Here is a 25,806-nt window from a genome sequence, read left to right as displayed (position 1 = left end):
TTGAGGGTAGAGTTGAGTCATTGCTTAACAAGAGTTCTGAGGGCAAGTCATTAATCGAGTGTGTGAATTCATGTTGTGATTGGTAGTATGTTCACATGCTGTTGTTGCACTCATATTATTATTATTATTATTATTATTATTATTATTATCATTATTATTATTATTATTCGGAACAGTGCTTTGTTCAAGAGCATAGTAGTCAAGTGTTCAAGATGGCAGTTTATTAGTGCGCATGTGTAGAATATCTATATAAAATTTGTAAATAAAATAGTGTACACAATTGACAGCATTTCGTGTGTGCATCTTTGTGGAAACAACATGCCAGTAATGAGGAAGAAACCAAAATAAAAATCTAGGGAAATCCCATAGTTGATATACACCCCATTAAACTGCTTGTTTGCACACACTCACACACATTCATCCACGGCCTCAGACAAAAGCAATTCACAAGTCAGATACTCAAATGAGTAATTTCAAAAGGCACATGATATATGAAAAATATCAGCATCTTTTATGAAATAGGAGTAGCAATCTCATAACTTCCCTCAAACTACAACAGCGTCTATCCCAAAGATTGCAAGTAAAGCCTAACACTGACATGGATTATGAATGGCCGAGAAAGGGAAAATCCCCACAAGGAACACCATGCACAATAAATATATGGACCACTCTGTTGTAGCATAAAACATCAATCATATAAAACCGGGAGGACACGTACCAATACATACAGAGAATAACAAGGTGCATACCAAATAGAATGCAGTAACGTCAAAGCAAGATAATCACCCATCATGAAGGTGATACATTTCGCTACCAAGAGATCAAGAAATATAAAGATAGAGAACACACAGAAGAAAAATGTGGCGAGCACAAATAATAAAAGGAACAGAAACATACAAGGACACTAGTAGTGGAAAGAAAATCAAATACCTAGGTTATGGGTTCAAAGGATACCGTTACCTCGAGTGTCCCAAAGATAAGAACAAAAATCATTCCCTCTATAAAGTGTGAGAGGTAATAACAGCATCTTTAAAGCATTTAAAAACGTGTTTATAAGGCAAAAACGCCCTGCCAGAACGCATCGGGTCCATTCTCCAATAAGTAATCAACAGGAGTTTTGTCAAGGAGAAAATTTACATATCTGGTGGAAAGGAAAACTTCTCACGGCACGTGTGGCGCGAGGCCGCCACCTATTGGTATACGGAGAAGTTAGGAAGTCGTGAAGCCACAGAGGCCATCATTGAACAACACAGCAAATCGAAGACTAAACTGACAACAGCAGGAGTCATATTCATAGAATGAAGCCATTAGTTAGGGCCCATGGCGTAGATGTTAGGAAGCATACTATGTCGCAGACATTAATTTGAAGATTTTAATACATTGTAAACATCGCAAATGTGAGGGGCTCAACAAAAAAAAAATGTTGTAAAAGACAGGAAAATGTTGAATACGGGAACATAGAAGCTGAGTAATACTGTAAAACCACTGGAACATGTAATAAAATACAGGAAACACTCAAATTCATACTAGCCGATGATGAGAATACTACTGGTTACTCTTACAACAAGATAATTACAGTAGACCCTCAATTATACATTCCCGGAAACTAAGTTTTCCTGTATTATTCATTCAAATTACATGATACCGTGAGCATCCTAATTAAATCACGTAAAAATCCCGCATTATCCGTTCCTCAAAGAAACAATTTCCAGTATCAACCGTCGAGATATTTCAGTCCCATCAACGCTAAATCCTTGATCACGCAGTTTTTCAAGAAACTGTATCTCACGAAAGGATGGCTACGGCATACTTACGGATCTTGGTGTTAACGTCCCGTTATTGCGGTAATTTAAGGAAGTACTATACCAGAAAAGCAGTCGGCGGTGAACTTTCATAAAGGACCATCATAGCATTGCATTTGGGTGGTATTGTTTCGAGAATCGCAGTCATAAAGCAGAGTGTGTCCACAACAATAGGAAGGAGAAAGAGCACATTTCGACAGCTCTACTTGAAGACGGAACGAGTTTCGTCAAATGTTCGTACTTGCCTAACGTCTACTTTATGTCCAGGGTTAGACGTTTATTTTTTATTTTAGTTTTTTTACCATTTTTGAGTGTATCAACGAACAGGTTTTCGGCACTTCCCTCAGGGCACTGTATAGTCACTGAGCTTTCAGGCAGAAATCGAAACTGCTCCTTCTTAAGTAACACAATTTTAGTATTTTCATCATCATCTTCTTCATTTATGACCACATAGGATCACTTTAGTCAGTCCATCGTTCAGGTCTCTTTGAAGGGATTGTTCGGGCGTTGCGGTCCTCCCTGTACTTCTTCAGACGCTCCGATCTTCGAGCCCTTTCCTCAGTTGAAAATATGCGTGTTGTTGGTTTGTTTCGTGTAAGGGTAAAGCGGATGTTTGTATTCTTGAGTTTTGTATTCATTTTTATCTTATTTATGGTGTCTTCTGTTGTAAGGCCTATTTCCTTCAGATCCTCTCTTACTTCTCTTATCAATTTACATCCTGTTGTGGTATTTTTGAGACGAGATTGTGTTATACTAGTTGTTTCAGAAGTCTCGAATCCTGCATCCTCATATGTCCAAAGAATCCCAGTCTCCTCTTATGCATAATATCTGTAATGGGTTCAAGCTCTTTGTACATGACTTTGTTAGGTATTATCCGCCACTCTCCATCTTTTTTGTTGATGCAGGTTCTTCCAATCCTCCTTTCAATTTTCTGAAGTCTGTCGGTCTTTGATTGTTTATTCAGGTGAAAAAGTGTTTCTGCTGCATATGTAGCTTCCGGTTTTATAACTGTGTTGTAGTGTTTTATTTTTGCATTTATTGATAGACATTTCTTTTTGTAGATATCCCATGTTAATTTTTGTGCTTTAGCCAATCTATTTGTTCGTGCTTGGATTGAGATTTTTTCATTTAGGTTATGTGTTATTACTTCTCCAAGATATTTAAATTTAATTACTATTTTGATTTTATTACCATTTATGGTAACTTCTTTTAGTTGTGTTGGTTTTTTGGTCATAATTTCTATTTTTTCAAATGATATTTTGAGGCCAATTTTATTTGCAGTGTTTTGAGGTTCTGATATCTGGGTTTTGGCTTCTTTTATGTCCACTGCTAGTAATGCTAAATCGTCAGCGAATCCCAGGCAATTTGTTTTGATTTTTCAGCCAATCTTTATTTTTGGGTGACATTTTCTAAACCATTCCCTCATTACCATTTCTAGAGCACAATTAAATATTAGTGGTGAGAGCCCATCTCCCTGCCGTAGTCCATTTTTAATTTCAATTTTGATTTGGTGTTAGTGAGTCAATTTTATCATGTTTATTAATTTGGGATGTAGTCCAAGGTGTCTTAAAATTTTAAACAGTGCTTCTCTATGGATACAATCATAAGCTTTCTAGAAATCTACAAATATTATCACCATATCTTTGTTTCTTCTCCTGTTATAGTCCATTATCAACTTAAGACTCATGATCTGATCAGGACAGCTCCTCCAGGGTGTGAAATAGTATTATCGTATACGATTATATTATTGAGACCAGAACAGATGTTGCATCTTACATACTGTACCAGGAAAAGTTGTTGGGTTTTTGAGCATGGGAAAGGTATCAGGTAGTGTGCGGTACTTAGGAGCCGATACAGAGAAGGGATTTCGCAGGGCGAAATAATAGATGTTATTTTTCCTAATGAAATTTATTCAAAATCTTGACGAAAAATAACCCTCTTCTTATCTCGCATTTAAACTCTTAAAATTATCTTGAAAATGTATCCTTTCATTGATATGATCAACTCAAAATAAAAATCCAGAAAGCCTCTGATTCAGATAAAGTTGAACATAAATTTATCCTTTCATAAATTGCATACGTCGAATGTGTTTTCATGAGTCTTTAAAATGTTCAAAATCAACACTTATTCTCAATAATCACTCTCATATGAATCCTACAGTTTGTCTAGATTGATGCCTAAAGTCCATTTAAAATATTGAATTGAAATTCATAAGTTGAATGTGGCTCAAAAATTAACACTTGTTTTATGAATCACTCATATGAAACCCTACAGTCTCTCTACATTCATTCATAATTCATATCCATCCATCCATTCACTCTTCATCCTCACATTTTGAATTGTGGTCATTGGAGGATTTTGGGTTACAAGTAATAAATCTCATTGTAGACCGTATTGGACATCGGATATGAACATTAAAACAAGAATAATAGTTAACACCACCTTTCCAATACTTATCTTTCCTATATTTAGGAAATAAACATTACAACAGGCGTTGTAAGATGGGACATGTTTCGCTTAACAGTAGTAAGCATCATCAGCCTTTTGTAATGTTTATTTCCTAAATATAGGAAAGATAAGGATTGGAAAGGTGGTGTTAACTATTATTCTTGTTTTAATGTTCATATCTGATGTCCAGTACGGTCTACAATGAGATTTATTACTTGTAATGTAACCACCAACCAGGCAAAAGCAAAGAATATATATCTTAACCTCAAAGTTAAGGTCACTAGAATTTCCAGGGACATTACGTTTTTAAAGGAGTGCTTAAGATATGGATGGGTTCCCAGATTCTTGCAACGTTTACAATGAAAGAACATTTCATCCCCAAATATACAACCCACCCAAGAAAAAGTTAATTCCATTTGGCTGAAAAATGAAATCAAAACACTCTACAGGAAAAAATCACTCCTGAACTTGCAGCTTTACAAAGTTTATCTAAAAACTTCGTCCAACATGTCGCCTTTAGAATGGGACTCCTTTTCTAAATTTGCTAACAACAAGGTGTCAATCGCGGCAAATAAAAAACAAGAAGTTTTAGACAAAAAAAATGACTTTTCTTAAAGAATCAAAAACTAAATCCGTCAAATCTTTCAAAACCACGGGAACACCCTCTCCTCAAATCAGAGTTGTTCCAAACACTGTAAATTTATCCAACACTAACTTTTCAAACAGTGAAATGGATCTTTTGAACAAGGGTTTCAAATTCAACTGGCCCAACCCCAATAAAATTGATGATCTGGTGACCAACATTGCCGAAATCGAATCAAATATTTCAAAACTTCCTATAGAACACCGTAATTATGTTAAATACGAAATTAAAAAGAAGCTCACGTTACTAACCAGTGAAATAAATTCCAAGCCCTCATTAAATCTTAACAAGCAAATAATTGAAGTAAAGAACAAAATCAGGAACAATAATGTAATAGTCACAAAAGCCAACAAAGGCTCTACTACTGTATTATTGAACAAAAATGAGTATATTAGTAAAACTGAAGATTTCTTTTCCGCCAATAACTACAAACTAATTGACAAGGATCCCACTTAAATCCAGTTTGGTTTAAAGAACTTGCTGAAAAATTCATCTTTTCTCTTTCAAGAGCATGAACAACAAAAACTCACCATTATGAATCCCAGGTTACCTATTGCTAAAGCCTTACCAAAAATCCATAAAAAAGATGTACCAATGCGCCCTATTATAAACTGTCGAAATAGTCCCACCTACAAGGTTTCTAAATTTTTACACCATTTTTTAAATAGCCATTATAAGTTCAATAATGAAGCCTATGTCAAAAATCCAGATGATTTTTGTAATAAACTTTCTAAATTCAAGTTACATGACAATCACGTCATGGTTTCGTATGATGTCACCAATATGTATACTAGTATACCAGTAAAAGAAACCATTAGTTTAATAGAAACTAACCTTCTGAAACATAACACTATAAGCAAATGTGAAATAGATGAACTGATCAACTTGCTAAAATTTGTAGTAAACATTAACTTCTTTACATTCAATAACAAAATTTACCAACAGAAGGGACTAGCGATGGGCAACCCGATATCTGTAATCCTTGCTAACTTTTTTATGGATCACCTCGAGACTAACAAGATAATCAATAAAATCAATGGTCTACAGCTTTGGCTAAGATACATCGATGACACATTTGCCATCATTGACACACATCGCAATAATAGTGATAACATTTTAAAGACCCTTAATGACCTTGACCACAATATCAGGTTCACTAAGGAAGACGAAGTCAACAGGTCTTTAAACTTCCTGGACTTAACCTTGACCAGAGCCAGTGATAATTTTATTTTCCAAATTTACAGAAAGCCCTCCGCTGCTCCTTTGACAATAAAGAATGAGTCGTTACACCCTCAATCTCATAAACAAGCAACTTTCTACAGTTTAGTTCATCGAGCTTTAAATATTCCACTATCCCCTTCTAACCGAAAAAAAGAGTTTGAATATATAAAAGAGCTTGCAAAACTTAACGGCTATAAACCTAACCTGATCAATAAGATTATTGGTGAAATAAAATCAAAAAATACTACAAATTTAATTCCAGATAAGCCCAAAATAATAAACACTGCCACTTTCACCTTCACTAACCCCGCCATATACAGCATTACTAACCCATTTAAGAAGCATAACATCAGAATTGTCTACCGAACTCGCAACACTAATCGGAATATATTCTTTAATTCCAACTTGGTAAATACTTCTCAAGACAAATTTTCAAACTCTGGTATTTACAGACTCAAATGCCCCCAGTGTGAATTTTCTTATATCGGACAAACTGGCCGCAGCTTTAGAACTAGATACTTGGAACATTATAATGCCTTAAAGCATAAAAAGTACTCTGCCATGAGTAACCACATGAGAGATTCCAGCCACAATTATTCTACAATTGAACAGGACCTCCACATTATAAAATATGTAAATAAAAGCAGCTTAATGACTGAATTGGAAAATACGTACATTTTCTTGGATCAACATTTTAATAATAATAATAATTTGAATGACGTTCCTGAGAACAACAGCCCATTAATTGAACAAGTCCCCAATTTACTTACTAATCTTAATATAAATCATAACAATTTCACAAAAATCTTCAATTATAAACCTTTAAATACCCCTCCAGTCATCATAACAGATTCCACCTTACCCCCTCCCCATAATACAGCTCCGCCACCAGCTTCCAGCACTCTCATTGTTGCGCCTACCCCTCCCGTCCCAACTTACTCTTTGCCTAGGCAAGCACACAGATACAACACACGCAGCAACGGGCATAAATTTAACAGACCTCCTTGAACGGCTAATGTCTCTGCTCAACGCTCATCCAACATAAGAGGTAAGCGATCTTAGTCTCCCATTCTGAACACCCTATTTTCAAGGCCCCAGTACATCTTTTTCCTTTTTCCATTTTCAGATTTCAGTTCACGCACTTGGCATCTTATTTTTTCCGTTTTAATCTTGAACTCCCAGCAAAAATGAAGCGGCTTCAGGCATGATCAATCCTGTTTGAAGTGTTACTACTCCATGTCTGCTGCAACATATGATTTCTCTCGCCCGTTCTCACGTATCTATACAAGAGTGGGATTTAATTATTTCTTCACTTAAAAGAATATAACCATTATGTTTTGTTATATATGAACATTCTTATTAACTGACTGGCAGCCATGAGTTTGATACTACACTGCCAACTCTATGTTGTACCTTATGTTTTTACCTCTGGCAACACGATTACGTGTTTTTTCTAACTCAGCCATGATGAACACTCTTATATATTTTCACGCTTGTTTTTATGTTTGGACATTCTGATTGACTGACTGGTAACAATGATATCCTAATGGTTTTAATTATTTCACTACCAGCTCTGTATTATAGCCTACTTTCTGTTCTTATCCTCTGTCTCAACTCGATTGTGTTTTTTCTCTTAGCCATGTTGTAACATTCCATGTTTTTTCACACTAGTTTTAAGCCTATTTTCATTTTATAAATATCAATGTTGATTCTTAGGGTCCCATATATGTTAAGGACACTAGGTTCAGGGCCCTGACCTAACTTTAGGCTAAGATTTATTTTCGGCTGATGATGCTTACTACTGTTAAGCGAAACATGTCCCATCTTACAAAGCCTGTTGTAATGTTTATTTCATAAATATAGGAAAGATAAGTATTGGAAAGGTGGATTTTGGGTTGTAAATTTCTCATTTAATTTCGTCTCATTTCATACCATTAGGGGCCGATGACCTAGATGTTAGTCCCCTTTAAACAACAAGCATCAATCAATCATATTTTTCGCATACTTGCAATGGGTGTAATTAATTAATTTCATGCATGCGACTTTGCACGCTTTTTGAAGGCTTGACCTTGGCACGTGCCGCTAATCTGCCGATACAGAAGGCAACTTTTCTCCAAACTTAATTACATTCATTTCCACCCTGCGGATTCCATCTTAATTTAATATTTGTTACAAATTTCAATTCTTTATTCCTTGATTACTAATATTGCCAAAATCTCTCGTTGTGAAGGTTTATTATAGATTGTTAATTATTTAATGCTCGAAGTCAGCCGAAGTACCCTGACATTTTATGAGCGGATGGCTTGCTTGCCACGGTGAGTGCGAACCCACGGTCTTCTCACGCCATGAAGAGTGAGATAATCTCGCAATAAAAATATATGGCTGCACCAATAGTTGTTTGTAGTTGCACTATTTCTCTGCAATATTTATCATGGTAGAATTATGGGTTCGGTATAATCTCGAATACCACCCGCCACCAAATAAGACCCGCACCCTTATTTTGAAAGAACATATTTTTTTAAAAAAATTAAGTCAAAATTATTTACAGTCTTTACTGACACACATCAAATGATTCGAAAATACAAATAAAAGTACCTAAACAAACATTTCCAGAATGATATCCAACGAGTTCATTCATCATCATCATCATCATCACCATCAGTACCAACTTTGGAAATTTCATCACCATCACCTGTCCACAAGATGTCATCACTGCCATCCATAGCATTAGAAATGCTACATTTCCTGAAGCTCTTCCGTATGAGTTATCCAGGGATACGATTCCATGCTGTCAAAATCCACGTACACAGTAGCTGAATTTCCGGGTGCTGAATGCAACCAGTTGGCGTCAGTGTGTGATTATCAGCCACCATCCATTCTGTATAGAACTGTTTCAAGGCTGTTTTAAATGGACGATTCACAGACATCCAGCGGCTGTAGCATAGACACCATCCCGCCCGGAATGACTGCTAGGTCGGTTTTCCCATCCTTGATATGTTTCTTCACAGTGTCTGTTGTGTGGCCACAGTAACTGACGAGAACAAGCAAGCTGCACTGTCCCAATAATGCAACTGGGCGACGTTGCCATACACACTTTACCCAGTCTTCCACAAGTGAATTGTCCATCCAGACGGAGTTTCTGAGATCTGACGATAACACCAGCGGGTAGTTTTTTAGGAAGCGTCTTTCGCTTGAGAACAACGTATGGCGGCAATTTGTTTCCATCGGTGAGAATGCACAACATTACCGTACACCGTTGTTTTTCATTACCACCTATTCCAATGGTAACACTTTTTGCACCCTTAACATTCACAGTCCTCTCCACTAGCATTTCAAAGTAGAATGGCGTCTGATCTGCATTGCCAGTTTGGGAAAGCAAATATGCATTTTCCTTCCGCAACCGAATTATGTGATGCTGAAATGACAATAACTTCTCATCGTAGGCACCAGAAAGACGCTGTGAAATTTTTATAAAAGAAATGACGCTCAACTCATTTCTTTTATAAGAATTACAAACCCATCCTCGACTTACTTTAAACCCTTCTGATGAAAGTTCCTTTGTGATCTTTAGTCGACACATCTCGGTTGACACACCATATCCCAATTCCCGCCTTTCTGTCTGATAAAGGCAACACTACTGTCATAATGGAAAAAACTGACTACTTAGATAAAACCAAAATTTTTTTCAGTGACCCTTCTTTTTCTATAGTAAAAAAAGACCCAACCACAAAAATCCAACGCCTACTCAAACATACTTTAAAAAAACGCTTCCTTTCTCCTCACAGATCAAGAAAAAACTAAATTAATAAACATGAACCCAGGACTACCCACTGCCAAAGCCCTCCCTAAAATTCACAAAACTAACATTCCCATCCATCCTATTATCAGTTACAGACCCAGTCCCCTATACAACACTTCTAAATTCATCCAAGCATTTTTACTAAAAAATTATCGATTTTTATCCAACAAATCTATCAAGAACACTTCTGATCTAATCAACAAATTAAAGAATTTTGAAATCCATCCAAATTTCTCTCTCCATTCTTTTGACATTGTTAACATGTACCCTAGTATTCCAATTTCAAAATTATTCCCCATTATAAACAACAACCTAAACAAATTCAGTAACATAAGTAAACTTGATATTCAAGACTTCATGTCTATTTTAAAATTAGTTCTTAACAATAATTATTTTACCTTTGACAACACCATTTATCAACAAGATGGCTTGGCTATGGGCTCACCAGCCTCTGGCATTCTTGCTGATATTTACCTCGACTTCTTAGAAAACACAAAAATTAATAATAATAATAATTTCTCCAACATCCTCTTTTGGGCCAGATATGTCGACGACACATTAGTAATCTTAAATGAAGAATCAACCAACGCAGCCTCTACACTTCTTCATCTCAACAACTTAGACTCTAACATTATATTCACCCTCGAATCAGAACACAACCAAACTCTTAATTTTCTAGACCTAACTATCACTAGACATCCTTCTTCTTTATCTTACAAAATTTTCAGAAAACCAACCCAAACAGCAACCACAATACGACAAGATTCTTCGCACTCTCAAGCTCATAAACGTGCCACTTATAACAGCTTAATTTTTCGTGCCTTCAACACCCCTATGTCCAAAAAAGATTTAAATAACGAATTAAACACCATCCGCAACATTGCTAAATTCAATGGCTTTAACAACTCCTTCATAAACCGCATCATCAATAAATTCAAACACCGTCCAAATACCACTTTATCCAAAGACACAATAAAACCAACTGCTTTTTCCACCTTCACTTTCACTCAGGATGCTTATAAAATAACTAATATTTTTAAAAAACATTACATGAAAATTTCTTTTAGAACTAACAATAGAAATCTTGATATCTTACACAACTCTAAATCTCTAAATAAATCTAATGCTTTTTCTAAATCTGGTGTATACAGATTCAAATGCAACAACTGTAATTCCTCCTACGTCGGACAAACTGGCCGCAACTCCAATATCAGGTACTCTGAACATGTCAACGCCATTAAATACAACAGATTCTCTGCCATAGGACAGCACATACAAGACTCAAAGCATAGTTTCACCAGTATTGAAAATGACATGAAAATACTTAAAATCATTAACAAAGGCCCCCTCTTAAACATAACTGAAAATTGCTTTATCCACCTTGACTAGTACTTCAACCCTAATTTCAATTTAAACGACATTTCTGAAAAACCCAACATCCTTTTCGACTTCCTAATTCTTCTTCTCAAAAATTCCAAATTCCAAAACCCCAATTCTATTTTCCATGCCTTACAAAGTTCCCACCCACATTTTCTACCTCCAATAACCCACCCTCCTAACCCACCCTAAACTACCCTTCTTTCATTTCCCTATCTTATCCTTCTTCAACACCATTTATCTTCAATTTCCTTTATTCTTCTCTTATTTCACTATCACTCTTCCTCTACCGGTATTAATCTATTCTACCTTTTCTATTATTAAAAAAAAAACCCACTACCTTCATTTCGGTTCTCCTCATTCAAATTTTAACTCTTGTCTTGCGCCAACTTCGACTACTTCAATCATGACCTAAATATTTTCATTTTAAAAAATAGCGCACTGCGCATATATGTTTTCATTTGTTTTCCGATATTGCGCTTTTTACTACATTTTTTCCTCTTTACATTTGTTTTTTCAAGTCAACTGTTTTCCAAGAACTCAGCAGGAGCACAATTACTCATTCAATTATACTGAATTGCGTTGTATATTTCTATATATACGTACTTAACTTCCCGCAACCGAGGCAAATACTGGACCTTCAGGATATTCTCCTTTCTACTTTGGCGTTCGAGACCACAGCGCATGACCTTGGATGTGCCGCGCTGATCACCGAGAGCTGGCAGTTTGCTTCTGTAAATCTATTCGTCTGCGACTTCAAAATATTTATGGATCTTCATATGTTGTTCGATAGTGTTGTGACTTTGTACCTGACAGAGTGTAAAAACTGACCCATTTGACCGTTCTCCACTATTCATAAACATTGAGTGACTTTACTTATCGTTGCGTGTACCGTACTACCTTTCATAATATTATGTACTGTTTTATTTTAAGTGACTCACAATTTCTACTCCCATCATCAATTTATATTTCATCTTATACCGATCCAGAGTTCACTTATCCTTTTTCACATGCATTGTTTTTCTTGTTTTTTATGTTTTGAACGGCTGACGATGACCTGGACTAGGGTCGAAACCGGTCCCATTTCTAAACACTATTAAATAAGAATGTAATCACTACATTCCTTTCTTTTATGTATTGAATAGGTTGAACCCCTGTTTCAATTATTTAATTTTTAACGTTTCTGTCGCATATTTATGAAGTATTTTTTCAATTTCTGGAAACTGTACACTCAGTCCACGAAAAGCTCTAAACGATCACCACTACATGTTAATAGCACATTTTTCTTCTTTCTCCAATCGCGAATACACAACTCATCAATATCATATTTCCTACATACCAGTAAATCTACCAACATGAGGCAGACATATTTCAGCACCTTCAAATACCAGTGGACTGAGCTAGGATTGAACCTGCCAAGTTGGAGTCAGAAGGCCTCAACAGTCTGAGCCACTCAGCCCGGCTTTCACGTATTTAAATAATTCTCCTCTCTTATTTGAATATCCGAATATTCCTTAGATGATGTAGATGAATTTATAAACGTCTCAGTTAGTCCCTGAAGGAAATCCCACTTTCTTATGAATGCAACCTTTACTTTATCTGACTTTCAACCAAAAACTGAAAAGAAAAATACTTTTTTATTGTATTATTATTACTAATATTATTGAAAAGGAAAACCTACAACCTGTTTTCCAGTCATTGACCAGGTCAGGGATGTAATGAATGAATCACATATAGGATATTAGTATTATAGGGTAGCCACTCCCAAAGTGATTTTATTAATGACTGATAAATGCTATGAAATGGGAATGGAGAGTGTTGCTGGAATGAAAGATGACGGAAAACTGGAGTACCCGGAGAAAATCCTGTCCCGTCTCCGCTTTGTCCAGCACAAATATCACATGGAGTGACCGGGATTTGAACCACGGTATCCAGCTGTGAGAGGCCGACGCGCTGCCATCTGAGCCACGAAGGCTGTACTAATATTATTATTAGTAGACGCCCAAACCTACTAACTTGGCATTACGTCATCATCATAATACATATATATCTTCGTTGAGATATGCAGCGATTTCTTCTTGGAAACTGTTAACTGGCAGTGAATCTGACATACGATTATTTTCTTGCATAATGTTACTGTACAGGTACCACATTTTTGGCAATTTCTTAGGCTTTGCAGTAGGTGACATCTAAAATAAAATAAAGTTTGTAAATTGATCTATTTTAATGAGTATGTCTATATTACACGACTATTCCTACATAGGTATCCAAAAATCTGAAGAAAAGAAGTTAAATTTCCACTTCCGCAGAATTTTTTATTAAGATGTTCCGCAAAAGCAATTTTATGCATTGGTGTGACATGTTTTTTTCTAGGTTACTTGTGTTGTAAGATTTTCCACCACATGAAAAACTCTCTTTACAAATGCAACAAATAGCACTATCATCACAATGGGGGTCTATTTGAAAATAGTTCCGCACTTCACTCATATTGAACAAAATAGAATACAGATGGTATGGTACCACGGAACGAAATACACAATCATCTGTCACTTAGAGGTAGCAACTGAAGAATAAATAATCGGTTTGTTGAGTGGTCGGGAGGGGGGAGGGGAGAACTAATGCTCACAGCAGGCGGTCAACCTCATTAGGCCTTACCTTACATTTGGTTTTTCCGAAGAAGTTGTCTGTTTACCTGCGTTGAGATTTCTAATTATCTCCAGACGAAAAAGTGGGAAAAATCCAGAAATTAAGGTAATGAGGACCAACCCCTGCCGCCAAGAAATTCCTAGCAGCTGCAGCAGATCTCCTGCAGACGATGCTCCCCCACTGGCATTCAAACATGACAATTAAGAACATACCAAAATAGATCACTTTATGATCCGATAATATAATCAAGTGACGTACTTTCACCAGAAAGCTCTAACTGTAAGTTGATCTGTCAAATATTTCTTTTAGGAGGAGTTTCATTTTTCCCACAACACAACAAGGGTAATTTCTCTATTGTTAGAACTTCCCAGAAAATTCAACTCAACATCTAATTAGTCAGTTTCTTGCTTGACTTGCAGTGAGGTAATTAGATGTTTGAGTTTGCAATGAATAAGCAGGAATTGAACAAAGGGTCTTCCTGACCGTATCTCAGTCTTCATCTCTGCTGTTTACGTGGTCATTGTGACCACTTTAAAATGTTCTACTAGCGGCATTTCAATGATTTTGTGATTTTAAAATAAAAATAAAAATTGCAGAACTAGCACCGAAGTATTGAAAACAAATCGAGCTAATTTTCTGATGTATAGTTCAGTGTCGATACCGTGCTAGTATTGTGTATATCGAGGTATCAAAAGTATTGAGAACCCATCCCTAGTTGTTGTTGTTGTTGTTATTATTATTATTATTTCCTACATACATTGAGGAGACTAATATGCAACATTTGCTTCATTGAATAAGGAGTTAATGAAAGAATGGGAAATTGAATCTGTTACATTGACTTTGGTTTTCAATGGCAACAAATCTGTTCATGAATTTCAGTTTATATTGATTGATTTCTGTAACTATTCTATTCCATCCATTACATTACTGTATGTTGTTTTTATCATTTCAGGTGCCACGTGTTGTAATTCCATATGCTCAGAACGAAAAGAAACTAGACATGAAAAAACTGAAATTAGCAATGTGGGTAGTGCTTGCCCATGAAGAACCTGACAAGGTATGTTGTGGTATATCTGTGTAGCTGCAACCCTTCCCATAAAGAAAACAACTAAATAACTGAGGTAGATTGTAGACATAAAGCAGCCTGCCAAAAGCTTCGGTCTCCAGAGTATCTGACCCTTCTGAGAACAAACTCTCTTTTCTTTTCACAGATAAACATGAAATGGACATGACATCAAATGAAGTACTTTTTATATGTTCCCTGATTGGTGCATGACCTACCAGAATCCTTCGCATATTTCCAATGTTGCTGTTTGACATATTTCTCTGACAAGTAAGTCGTATTGCGACTAATAACAAACAGTGTAGTTTAGGACAGTGCCTACAGAAATACACCTTTAAAATAAGGCCTAACTTTTCCAGTGACAGTAGATTTGACTAACTGTTCTGTTGTGTGAGCTCCTTAGTCTCAGGTCTGATGGAACGATCTTTACTTGAAAAGGTCAAATAGGAAAACTCAAATATATAAACTCAAAGACATAAAATTCTAAACATGTTGTCATAAAACAAGCAGAACATACCCGTCATTGACAGGTCAGTTGTTGACAATGTCACCAACTTCCATTTGTACCTATCTCTGACAGATTTGTCATATATGTCACTGGTAATGAAATGAGTCCTGGGTTTTTAGCAGATTGATTTGTGCAACTTCAGTACATACCTACATATTAATGGACACCATCTCTAGAACATGTGCTTTTTAATGCTTAAAAGCATGATTTCCTGGAGAACCATTAAAATTGCCAAGAAAATGCGCATGATCTTTCTTCCAGAAAGTGCTCGTCCTACCTTTATTTTGTGATAGGACTATTTGTCCATTATTTTGGTGTTCAGCAGATAAAACGTGAGTTCAATAACACCTACATATTAATGACTGCCATTTTGAAATGGTTAATTATTGAAAAATCAGAATAACCCTTTGTTTGAACTGAATGCATAAGGTATATCCACACCAATTTTTCAGCTCAATTGGTCCAGTAGTTTTGACGTGATTGAACGAGTAATAGACATCATCCCATTTTAACATATTACATGACTATTTGCAAATAATTAATATATTTTCAGGTCAGTATTTTTGAAATAAAGCATGATTAGTTATGTAAAAAATTTTGTGCAAAATTTCATGAAGTTCCACCCATTGGTTTAGGCATGTCATTTCAGAAGGCAGGCAGGCAGACTTAATTTCATTTTTATTAGATATAGAGTTACTGACCTGAAGGACTGTTGTATCACATTGAGAATAATCAAGCATACCAGCACATCATTTTTATATTTTTTGGAAAAGTATTTTACAGCTTCTAGGAAAGTTGTGCTTTACATCTTTATTCACAAGTTAGTGCACATTCAGGAGATAGTGGATTCGAACCCCACTCCTGGCAGCCCTGAAGTTGGTTTTCCGTGGTTTCCCAGTTTCACACCAGGCAATGCCGGACTGTACCTTAATTAAGGCCACAGTAGCTTCTTTGCTACTCCTAGCCCTTTCCTATCCTCTTGTTGCCATAAGACCTGTCTGTATCAGTGCGATGTAAAGCAAACTGTAAAAGAAATGATTAGAGGGGAAAAAGTGGAAGAGGACTGACCCTTCGAAAAGTGAGGGCATCTGCAAAAGAACAAGAAAGGTCCCTGTAGAGTGTGAAAATAGGACATCGCAGGCCTCACAACTCTTTTTACCATCAAGGTCATAGGGAACAAGTGTTGACCAAGGGATTTTGGAGAGGAAAGATGAAAGTTAAGAGTCTGGTACAACTAATTGAAAGCAATCTCGAACTCGGCTAGGAGTCTCATGGTTGCCGACCCAAGCCAAGAGCAACTGAGGTCCCCTTTTAGTCACCTCTTACAACGGGCAGGAGATACGGTGTTTTGTATTCTACTGACCCGCCCATTGGTATAAATGTAGGATATACCAAATTTTTGTTGAACAAAAACAGTCATTTTTTGGACCTTTCTTTCTTTCTTTCTTTCTTTCTTTCTTTCATTTTTACTGTTTTTGCTACCACTACTCTATGGTCTCCATAAAATCTACTTCTGGCAATGTATTACATCCAACAACTGTCTATGATTTGCTGTTTCCACCAAGAAGTAATCAGGTACTGTCTTTGTCCTTCTGTTTCCCATCCATATTGTTCAATCTTTTTATTATTCCTTCTGACCCATGCATTGCCCACCCTTTAACCATTTATCGTGCAAAAATCCACTAACTTCTCTCCCTCTTCATTCCTCTTTCCACATCCAATAGGTTCAGTTAATTCTTCATTCCTTGTCTGTCTCATCCTACCATTACATTGAAGTCTCCCATGACAGTCACTTCCACATCCTTTATTTCTCTCTCTCCAGTGTCTCCAGGAATTTGTCTATATCTTCTTCTTTGCATCCAATCTAGGATGCATACACTTGGATGAAATCCTTTACTCCATTTTCTAACTGTATTTTTATTATTCTGTCACTTATGTAGTCCACCTTATCCACATTCTCATCTAAGATCTTGTTGGTTATTATCCCCATTCCATTATTTGATTATTTTTTGGACTCCAGTAATATGTCTATCCCTTCCTCAAATTTTTCCTTTTCCTCTCCACTTCATTCAATCCCCTCATAGCGAAGTTCTCCTTCTTCATGAAATCAACTGCCTCTTCTGACTTTCCACTAATTTTCATGAGGTTGATTACTACCTCCTGCTAATCGGGAGATCGTGGGTTCGAGCCCCACTGTCGGCAGCCCTGAAGATGGTTTTCTGTGGTTTCCCATTTTCACACCAGGCAAATGCCGGGGCTGTACCTTAACTAAGGCCATGGCCACTTCCTTCCAATTCCTAGGCCTTTCCTATCCCATCGTCGCCGTAAGACATATCTGTGTCGGTGCAACGTAAAGCAAATAGCAAAAAAAAAAAATTACCTCCTGCATGATGCTACTGGTCGCTCACTTCTCACAGTTCCCCCAGCATAAGAACTGCGCATCGCTTCCAGGAAACACGCTAGTCTTTTCCGAGGCTGATTTAAAGATATTTTTCATTTTAGACTGTTATTATGATGTGGTTGCCACTCCCAAAGCCATTTGAGAGCTACTGCCAATAGGTGATCAGGCTGTTCCTCACATGGAGTACACATCTTTTGCAGCTGCCCCTAACCTGGGGTCAGACGCTGCCTGATTGGTTCCAGTGTCATTTCCTTCACTGAGGGGTCCATCACCCCACCTAAGGAAACTCCTCTGCTCAAAGCCATGAGTCTCCTTACAGAATTTAGTTATTTACTGCCGCCCAGCACTCTGTGTTGAGACACTGGCTGTACTGTACTGGCTGCTTTACTGTAGCGTGGTAACCAGCCAGACTTGACGCACATATTAAAATATACAATGTAACTTTATTAGTACGTTTACAAAGGGACTGAGAAATTTGGACGTCAGAAGTGGGAAAACATACTACCAAAAAAGGCCATACTGTATCTACAAGGTGTAAAACTAATTTTCAAAAAGCGTGTCATAGACGTGCATGAAATTGCTGACCTTAGGAATTAGTTACATGCACTTCTACTGTCACAACATAAACATAGGTTTGTCAGTAACTTACATGGGAAATAAATAACAGTGTAAAAATTAATTACAGTATATGAACTTTAATTCTAATAATACATCTTACCTCACATCTTACACTGCTTTGAAACCAATTTGTATAGTTGATTGCTTCCTTGGTTTTTTAATTTAAAAATGGTACTGTCCATGCTATTTAATAAAGTAATTACTTTGTCATCAACTTCGAAACTACACGCGTATTGCTTCACTATGTCCATTGCTTCCATCACTTTTGACACCATGGGAACTGGCTTAGGATCTGGCTCGTCATCACATTCATCCTGCACTGAGGCTTTTTCCATCTTCTATTCAAGTATTTCATAGTTTCACACACTGGAGCACCGTCACCAACATGTTTCAAAAGTGACCTCTGTTGCTATTCAGCGCCATTCTTCACTCTCAGAAAAATCCTCTAGCGTGACGTTATCAGCGCAAACACTGCATTGAAGCAGTTCTGAATAGTGTTTTGCTCCACGAATCCCAGGCAGTCTTATGAAATGCATGGCATCTAAGACTAATTTTTCTCGTCGTCAGTTCCACTGCAGCCAATCGTCTCTGTACCAGCCTCCTGCAATACTTCTGCTTCATGCTGTGTATTATGCCTTGGTCTAAGTTGGCTGGGAATAAAATAATCTTTATGTTTCTCAAATTAAAAACGTTTGGGGGATGAGTGGGGCACTGATCGATGATGAGTGCAATTTTTCTGTTTCGTACGCCAAGCCTTGCATCCCATGCACGTAAGAAATTTTCAAATACTGCGGGAGTTATCCACGCTTTCATGTTAGAAGTTTACTTGCATGGTAAAGATCGCACATTCTTGAAACATCGTGGATTGCATGCTTTTTCAATAACTAGTGGTACCAACCACTCGGTTCCACTTTCACATAGTCTTTCAAAATTGCTAGTTTCACACAATGTAGTGTCATTATCCAGGGCAGCAGCTTCGCCTCACACACATCTAGAAACTAGGTTGTGTTGATTCTTGAATCTGTCAATCCAGCCATTATATACTTTAAAATCTTCTGTGCAGTAAGTGTCTTTTTTTCAGTCAATCAATGAATCACTACTGATCTCCATTTAGGGCAGTCACCCAGGTGGCAGATTCTCTACCTGTTGTTTTCCTACCCTTTTCTTAAATGCTTTCAAAGAAATTGGAAATTTATTGAACATCTCCGATGGTAAGTTATTCCAATCCCAAACTTCCCTTCCCTAAAACAAATATTTGCCCCAATTTGTCCTCTTGAATTCCAACTTTATCTTCATATTGTGTTCTTTCCTACTTTTAAAGACACCACTCAAACTTATTAGTCTAGTAATGTCATTGCATGCCATCTCTCCACTGACAGCTCAGAACATACCACATAGTCGAGCAGTTCGTCTCCTTTCTCCCAAGTCTTCCCAGCCCAAACTTTGCAACTCTTTCGTCGGAAATCACCCAGAACAAATCGAGCTGCTTTTCTTTGGATTTTTTTTTTTTTTTTTTTTTTTTTTTTCTTTCAAAATCAAGTAATCCTGGTGAGGGTCCCATACACTGGAAGCTGTGTTGCCTGAGCTCGAATCACAGTACCATCTACCGGCAGCACTTTTCCCTTCTTCAAAAGCGGTTTCAATCAGTTTACGTTAGCGAACAATTGTATTTAAAATTGACGGAGGAATGTTTATCTTCCGCACTACATCCACACGCATCATATTTCGATTACGATCTATTTCTTGAAGGATTTGTGGTTTTTCACTGTTTGTTATTTGCCTCACTTTCTTCCTCTCCATTGCAAACACGTAAATAATGCCCAGATAAAAATAGCTAAGAACACTATATCACTATACGACAAGCTGTTGTCACTGAATGAATAGATGACACTACAGAGAGCACACTCGCTGCTAAACTGAGCTGAGCTCTCGACTGCTACCGTGCCAAGCTTAGGCAATCACATAACCTTGGCCGAAGTGACACGATCTGAACCAACACCGCTCGAATGAGGTTGTTGGCGGTTACAGGAAGATTCATTCTGTTGGAGTGGTACAGAAATCAAACTCACAGTATTTAATGAGCAATACCGATGTCTGTATGATATTAGAAGTGAAGACTACCATAATAGAATTCAACAAGGCGATGCTTTAAACAGCTATTAAATCCCAACCGCTCTAATACTGTACAATAGGAAGCGGTGTGAAGGTAGATCACGGCCATTCTCTCGACTCTTTTCCAAATGCTAGCAGAGAAAATCGAATATGTGCGACATTATGAAACAAGTCTGTCAATGCTCCAAGGCATGTTCCAATGTTTACAAGAAAAAATGCATGGCTCCAGCTGTCTGTAAGGGCAATTAAGCATTCTCTCTCACCTTAACACACACCGCTTCGTTAACATGCGCGCATATCAGTGGCTGCATGTCCAACTGGACTGACAAATGTGGAAGGACTGGCCAAAATATTGAATGAAGAACGTCAGAATTTGAACATAGTAAGCAGGAGTGCAAAAATGTGCTAAAAGATTATTTTACTTTGAAATTTAGTGCTTTGAGACCGGGACTTTTATAATTTGACATGATTAACTGGAAATCATGTTACTGAGGAATGTATTAAGGGGATTCCGCTGTATTATAAAGTTAAACTCATAAATAAGCCCTCTGCTGCAACAGAACACTGGTAATTTCACGATTGAAGAGGCCAAAAGACCTTGAATTGGCCTACTTAAATACTGTATTAGCAATCAGGGAATTCAAATGTGGTTCCCTTCTGGAAACTTAATTTTTGAATAATTGTTTGTTTATAAACTTCAGATCAAGTCTTAAACGTACAATATAGACTCTTGGCACTGAAAGGTTTAAGTGGCACACATCTAAAATCACTAGATAGTGTAGGAATAAATTTTGATATCTCAAATTGCAAGATATTGACTATCAATACATTGATATTGATGATTTCCACGTGATCAATTGGTGGATGATGTCTTGCAATATATCACGGTTTCAGTTCAAAATCACAAAAGGCATTGTGAAACTTGCAAACAAAAGTGAATTATACAATAATTCATGAACAGGTGGTGAAAAGACTAAAATTAACCACATTGCTCAACTGTAAAACATTTGCTAATCGTGCAATAGATATTAAAAAACACTTATATTGCATCTACCTTCAATTTACAAGAATTCACAAAAATAAGAGGTCGCTAGTGCTCCAATATGTGGCTATTGGGTATCCTAACTCTCTTCTGCTTAGCCCGCATTGGAGTTCAGGAAAATCTGCAGCTAACATTGGAGAACATCTCAGGGATTATGTTATACAAGATTTTTTTTACATGACTTCGACTGAGAATTACTCTTCATCTCTCCTTGATTTGTGATATCTTAATTTAACGGACCATTATGTCATAAAGAACCAACTGTAAATTCATTTACTCATTATCAAGTACGAGATAATCAATCCTATAATCTATAAATAATAATAATGAATTAAATTCTTAATTGCGAATATTTATTCAGAATGATATAGTATACTTCAGGTAAGTTAAATCCATTGTGCCAATATTTTACTATTTACATTGATATTTCTTTGAAAGTATTGTTTTGTAATCATTCTCTTAATCTTGACTTTCTAGTTCGCAATCATAAAATATTCTATCATCTTCCAAGGTCTTATCTTTGTAATTAAAAATAATTCCTTTCATTGAAGTCTATTCGGATTGAAATTACTTAAGGAAAATTATCCTGACCTCGCATAAATTATAATTCACATCTCCTATGCCTCTTATTGAAGGATAAAAATTCAATAATTCTTTATGTTGACATTAAGAAAGTAAACAATTCTATTAACGTGCTTGAAAGTATAGAAATTATACAATAAGAATAATATAAAATACTTTAGGATAATAAAATTCTTAAGGACTATGAACTTTTTTTTTTTTTAAGGGAAAATCTTTCACTCGTCTTTGATGTATGCGACCAAATTATGTGATTAAACATACTCAGAATAAGAACTGCTTCACCTCTTTAGCTTTCAATGGCTACCTATCATAATATTTTAAAAAATATTATTAATCATGACTAGATATACTCAGAATATTTCCTAAGAAAAAGGTAAAATTTTCTAGATAGCTTCAACAAGTTTGTTAACAGGTTGAATTTAAGTCATATCACTTCATAAAATTCAATCATTTGATTGTTAAGTTGACAAGGAATACCATAAATGAAACTTCCTAACTCTTTAATAGTGATAGGCTAACACAATGAAGACACTAAAATCGTATTTGCCATCAATGATGTGCTATTTCAGCTTAAATCAGCTTAAACCTTAAATAAAATACGAAAATCTCTTTGAAGTTGCCATCAGAGTCTTAATTATAGGTTACTTGAAATTATTTTTGATGACCATAATCAATTGTTAACTTGTTAGTCCATTATCAAATTGCCATAAACTCATATTATAGGTTATTCCATCTTTCACATCATTTATAACCTTGATCCATTTTTGCGTTACTTAAACTTTCATAAATTAACCTTACATAAAATTATTTCCTCATACGTTGTCATATTTATCAAATCCAAGAATATATTATTCATCAATCTCACATTCCTTACCTCATATTTTCATCACATGTTTATATCGCTGCATATGCAAATATTATTTAATCACTTTTTGTAACGCTCGGCTCACATAACTTCTCAACTCCATAAAATTAATATTTTATGGATCAACAACTACCATATTCCTAGTAATATGTGCTTCACTTGTCAAAATATTACCTCATTTAACCTATATTGACTTACGCTTGGCAATAAGTTGTCGATATTTATGACCTCGGTAACCTATAACTTGATGTGCACCAATATCAAAACATACTATCTTTGGTATTAGCTCTTTGAGAATAAACTGAAATACTGTTAGCCTAACACTTCATCGACGTAAGCATCTTTCCCTACCCTTGGATGTATTTAAATATTTTGGAAGACTACCTGTAACCTTCCTTAAAACATCACTATTAGTACACTCGCGTTGAAACTACATATTTAAAGCCCTTCTCGAAGCTATAACGTCCTATTCCTTATTAAACAACACAATCAGCAACACACTACAAGACAGTAAAAAACATAATTAATTTTAAATATAATTCGTAAAACTTATCTTATTCTGTGTGTGTTTTTGGTGGGATAGTTGTTGCTTCGTCCTTCCCCGGGAACGTTCATCTCTGGACTACGGCTCTGTCATCTCCGAGTCTTGGCTGTTTGATTAGCATTCACGGGAAGAGTCGGCTGGATTCTGTCAGTCGCCAACCCCATCTCCAGTCTAGCAGGCCATCATGACATTTTCAGACATATGCATGAAAAACATATCCAAAGATATCTCATATATTTGAGATGCACAGCGTTAAGACTTCGTATTATGATTAGTTTTATCGATAAATATTAATTTCATCATCTTAGTTTACAAAGCCTTCTTTTACTATTACTACTTTTTAAAAGGTATGACATCAAAAATTTTGCTACTGTATTTAAAAGCTTAAAATAGTCTTATTTAACGTTAATATGCTTTAAAAATGTAAGCGTTTTTTTTTATGTCTTTCCTAAGAAACTCTCGTAAATCTTCAGTGCAATCCTAATATGCGCTCAGTTATTTTTCTATTTCCTTCTGAATGTTTTGCTCGAGATCTCATATTTGAGATGCACAGCGTTAAGACTTCGTATTATGATTAGTTTTATCGATAAATTTTAGAATTTTCTTCTTAAAATCTGTTATTTTCTTCACGTAACTTGTCGTGGCTTATTTCAATGCAATGTTCGATTGTTCTCTCTGTTGATTTTAACAATTTGAAATTAACAGATTCTTCTCGGTCACGGCCACTTTGATTCCGCTTGTCTGTATCCTTTAACTCGTATTTTCTGCCGATTGATATACGAAAATTTTAGCGTTATTCATGGCAAATGACGACTTTAACATTCCGTTTTAAGTAATCAGGGCAATGAAATGGTATACTAGTGATTGCTTATGTACAGTTCAAGTTTTTTGGATAATACTTACGAAGTAGTTTGCTTTTCTCACACACACACTGGAGCAAACACTCCCAGCGCTCATACGGAGCACACCTACGAGAACCAAGCCCCGTCAGCCAAGAGACTAGCTCCCTGATTGCTAGTTACAATGCCGACAACAGCCAGACCTTCGGTACATTAGTACGCACTCCAGCCTGCCAGCTATCCGCAAGCCCCTAGCTCGCCAGTACAGGCCACCTGCAACACAGCCTGTTCAAACTCAACAATCAACAACTGCCAGCCAAGAATCTGGCACAACCAAGTATTGCCTGCTAACCAAGCACATCGCAGGCACTCCAGCAATTTGTCAGCCCTCAGTGTGGTCATTGGCTCGAAACTTGTCCCGTTGTGACACGGAAAAACTACATCTGTTTCGACCATGCCCACTGAGTGTGCGCCAAGTACTTAAATTGGTCCTCAATCAGAGTTTGACCCTCTAGTACCTCATCTTAACTTCATTCTCATTTTCATTCTCATCTCCAACCTTCCCCTATCCATCATGGACCTTACTCCGCTGTACACAGCAGCTAATGATTTAAATGCAACTATGGAACGTTTTCAAGAAGTCATTACCCAACGCTTCGTACAATATTCTCCTAACTATCAATCCCCCCCTCTCCGACAGCAATCAGTCAAACCCCAACACCATTCATCTTATCGAAATTATCCAGCCCAAACCCTCTCCCCTCAAACCAGACCTAATCAGTACCCACATCAGGATGACACCGAAGAAGAAAAAGAAGAATAAGTCCCTTATTCCTCTATTCTGTGTCTGCAATAATTCCACTTTCCCAATTTCAGCCAAGTGCCAAGTACTTATTTTCAATTTAAATTACCCTCACCCAGTCCCATTAACCTGAAAAACAATTATCAGTACACTTATGCCCCTTTTCAATGAACACCTTGCCATCAGAGAAGAATCTCACAATAACCTCCTAACGGTGACTCCCCACCGTAATACATCCGTCAGAACCATCCTTGAAGTCTTAGAACCAACAAATATTCCCACCCATGTCATCATAAATCCCCTGTACAACACTTCTAATCAGCATGTCATTATAGAACCGACGACTGTCAATCAGCAAACCCAAACCTCCCCTCCCCCTCCCACCAAACCAACAGTCAAACATATCTCAACACACCATCCACACACGATTTTCAATCACAAACCAAGCCTAAAGTCAATCATATCTCCAGTCAAGCCGCCCCACCCACAGTAGA

At 36.7% G+C, this 25,806-nt stretch overlaps 1 protein-coding gene across 1 annotated transcript in view; it reads left to right on the top strand.

The window, feature by feature from the left end:
- The window catches only part of LOC136876476 (condensin complex subunit 2), a 184,202-nt gene that overhangs the window by 151,480 nt on the left and 6,916 nt on the right, over positions 1–25,806 (top strand). The window contains exon 10 of the mRNA XM_067150472.2: positions 14,889–14,993. Within this exon, the coding sequence (XP_067006573.2) occupies positions 14,889–14,993 (105 nt within the window). The remainder of the gene's footprint in view (positions 1–14,888; positions 14,994–25,806) is intronic.

This window comes from Anabrus simplex, chromosome 1 (assembly GCF_040414725.1).
Source record: "Anabrus simplex isolate iqAnaSimp1 chromosome 1, ASM4041472v1, whole genome shotgun sequence".
NCBI classification, from domain to species: Eukaryota; Metazoa; Arthropoda; class Insecta; order Orthoptera; family Tettigoniidae; genus Anabrus; species Anabrus simplex.
This window is presented reverse-complemented; position numbering and strand designations above follow the sequence as displayed.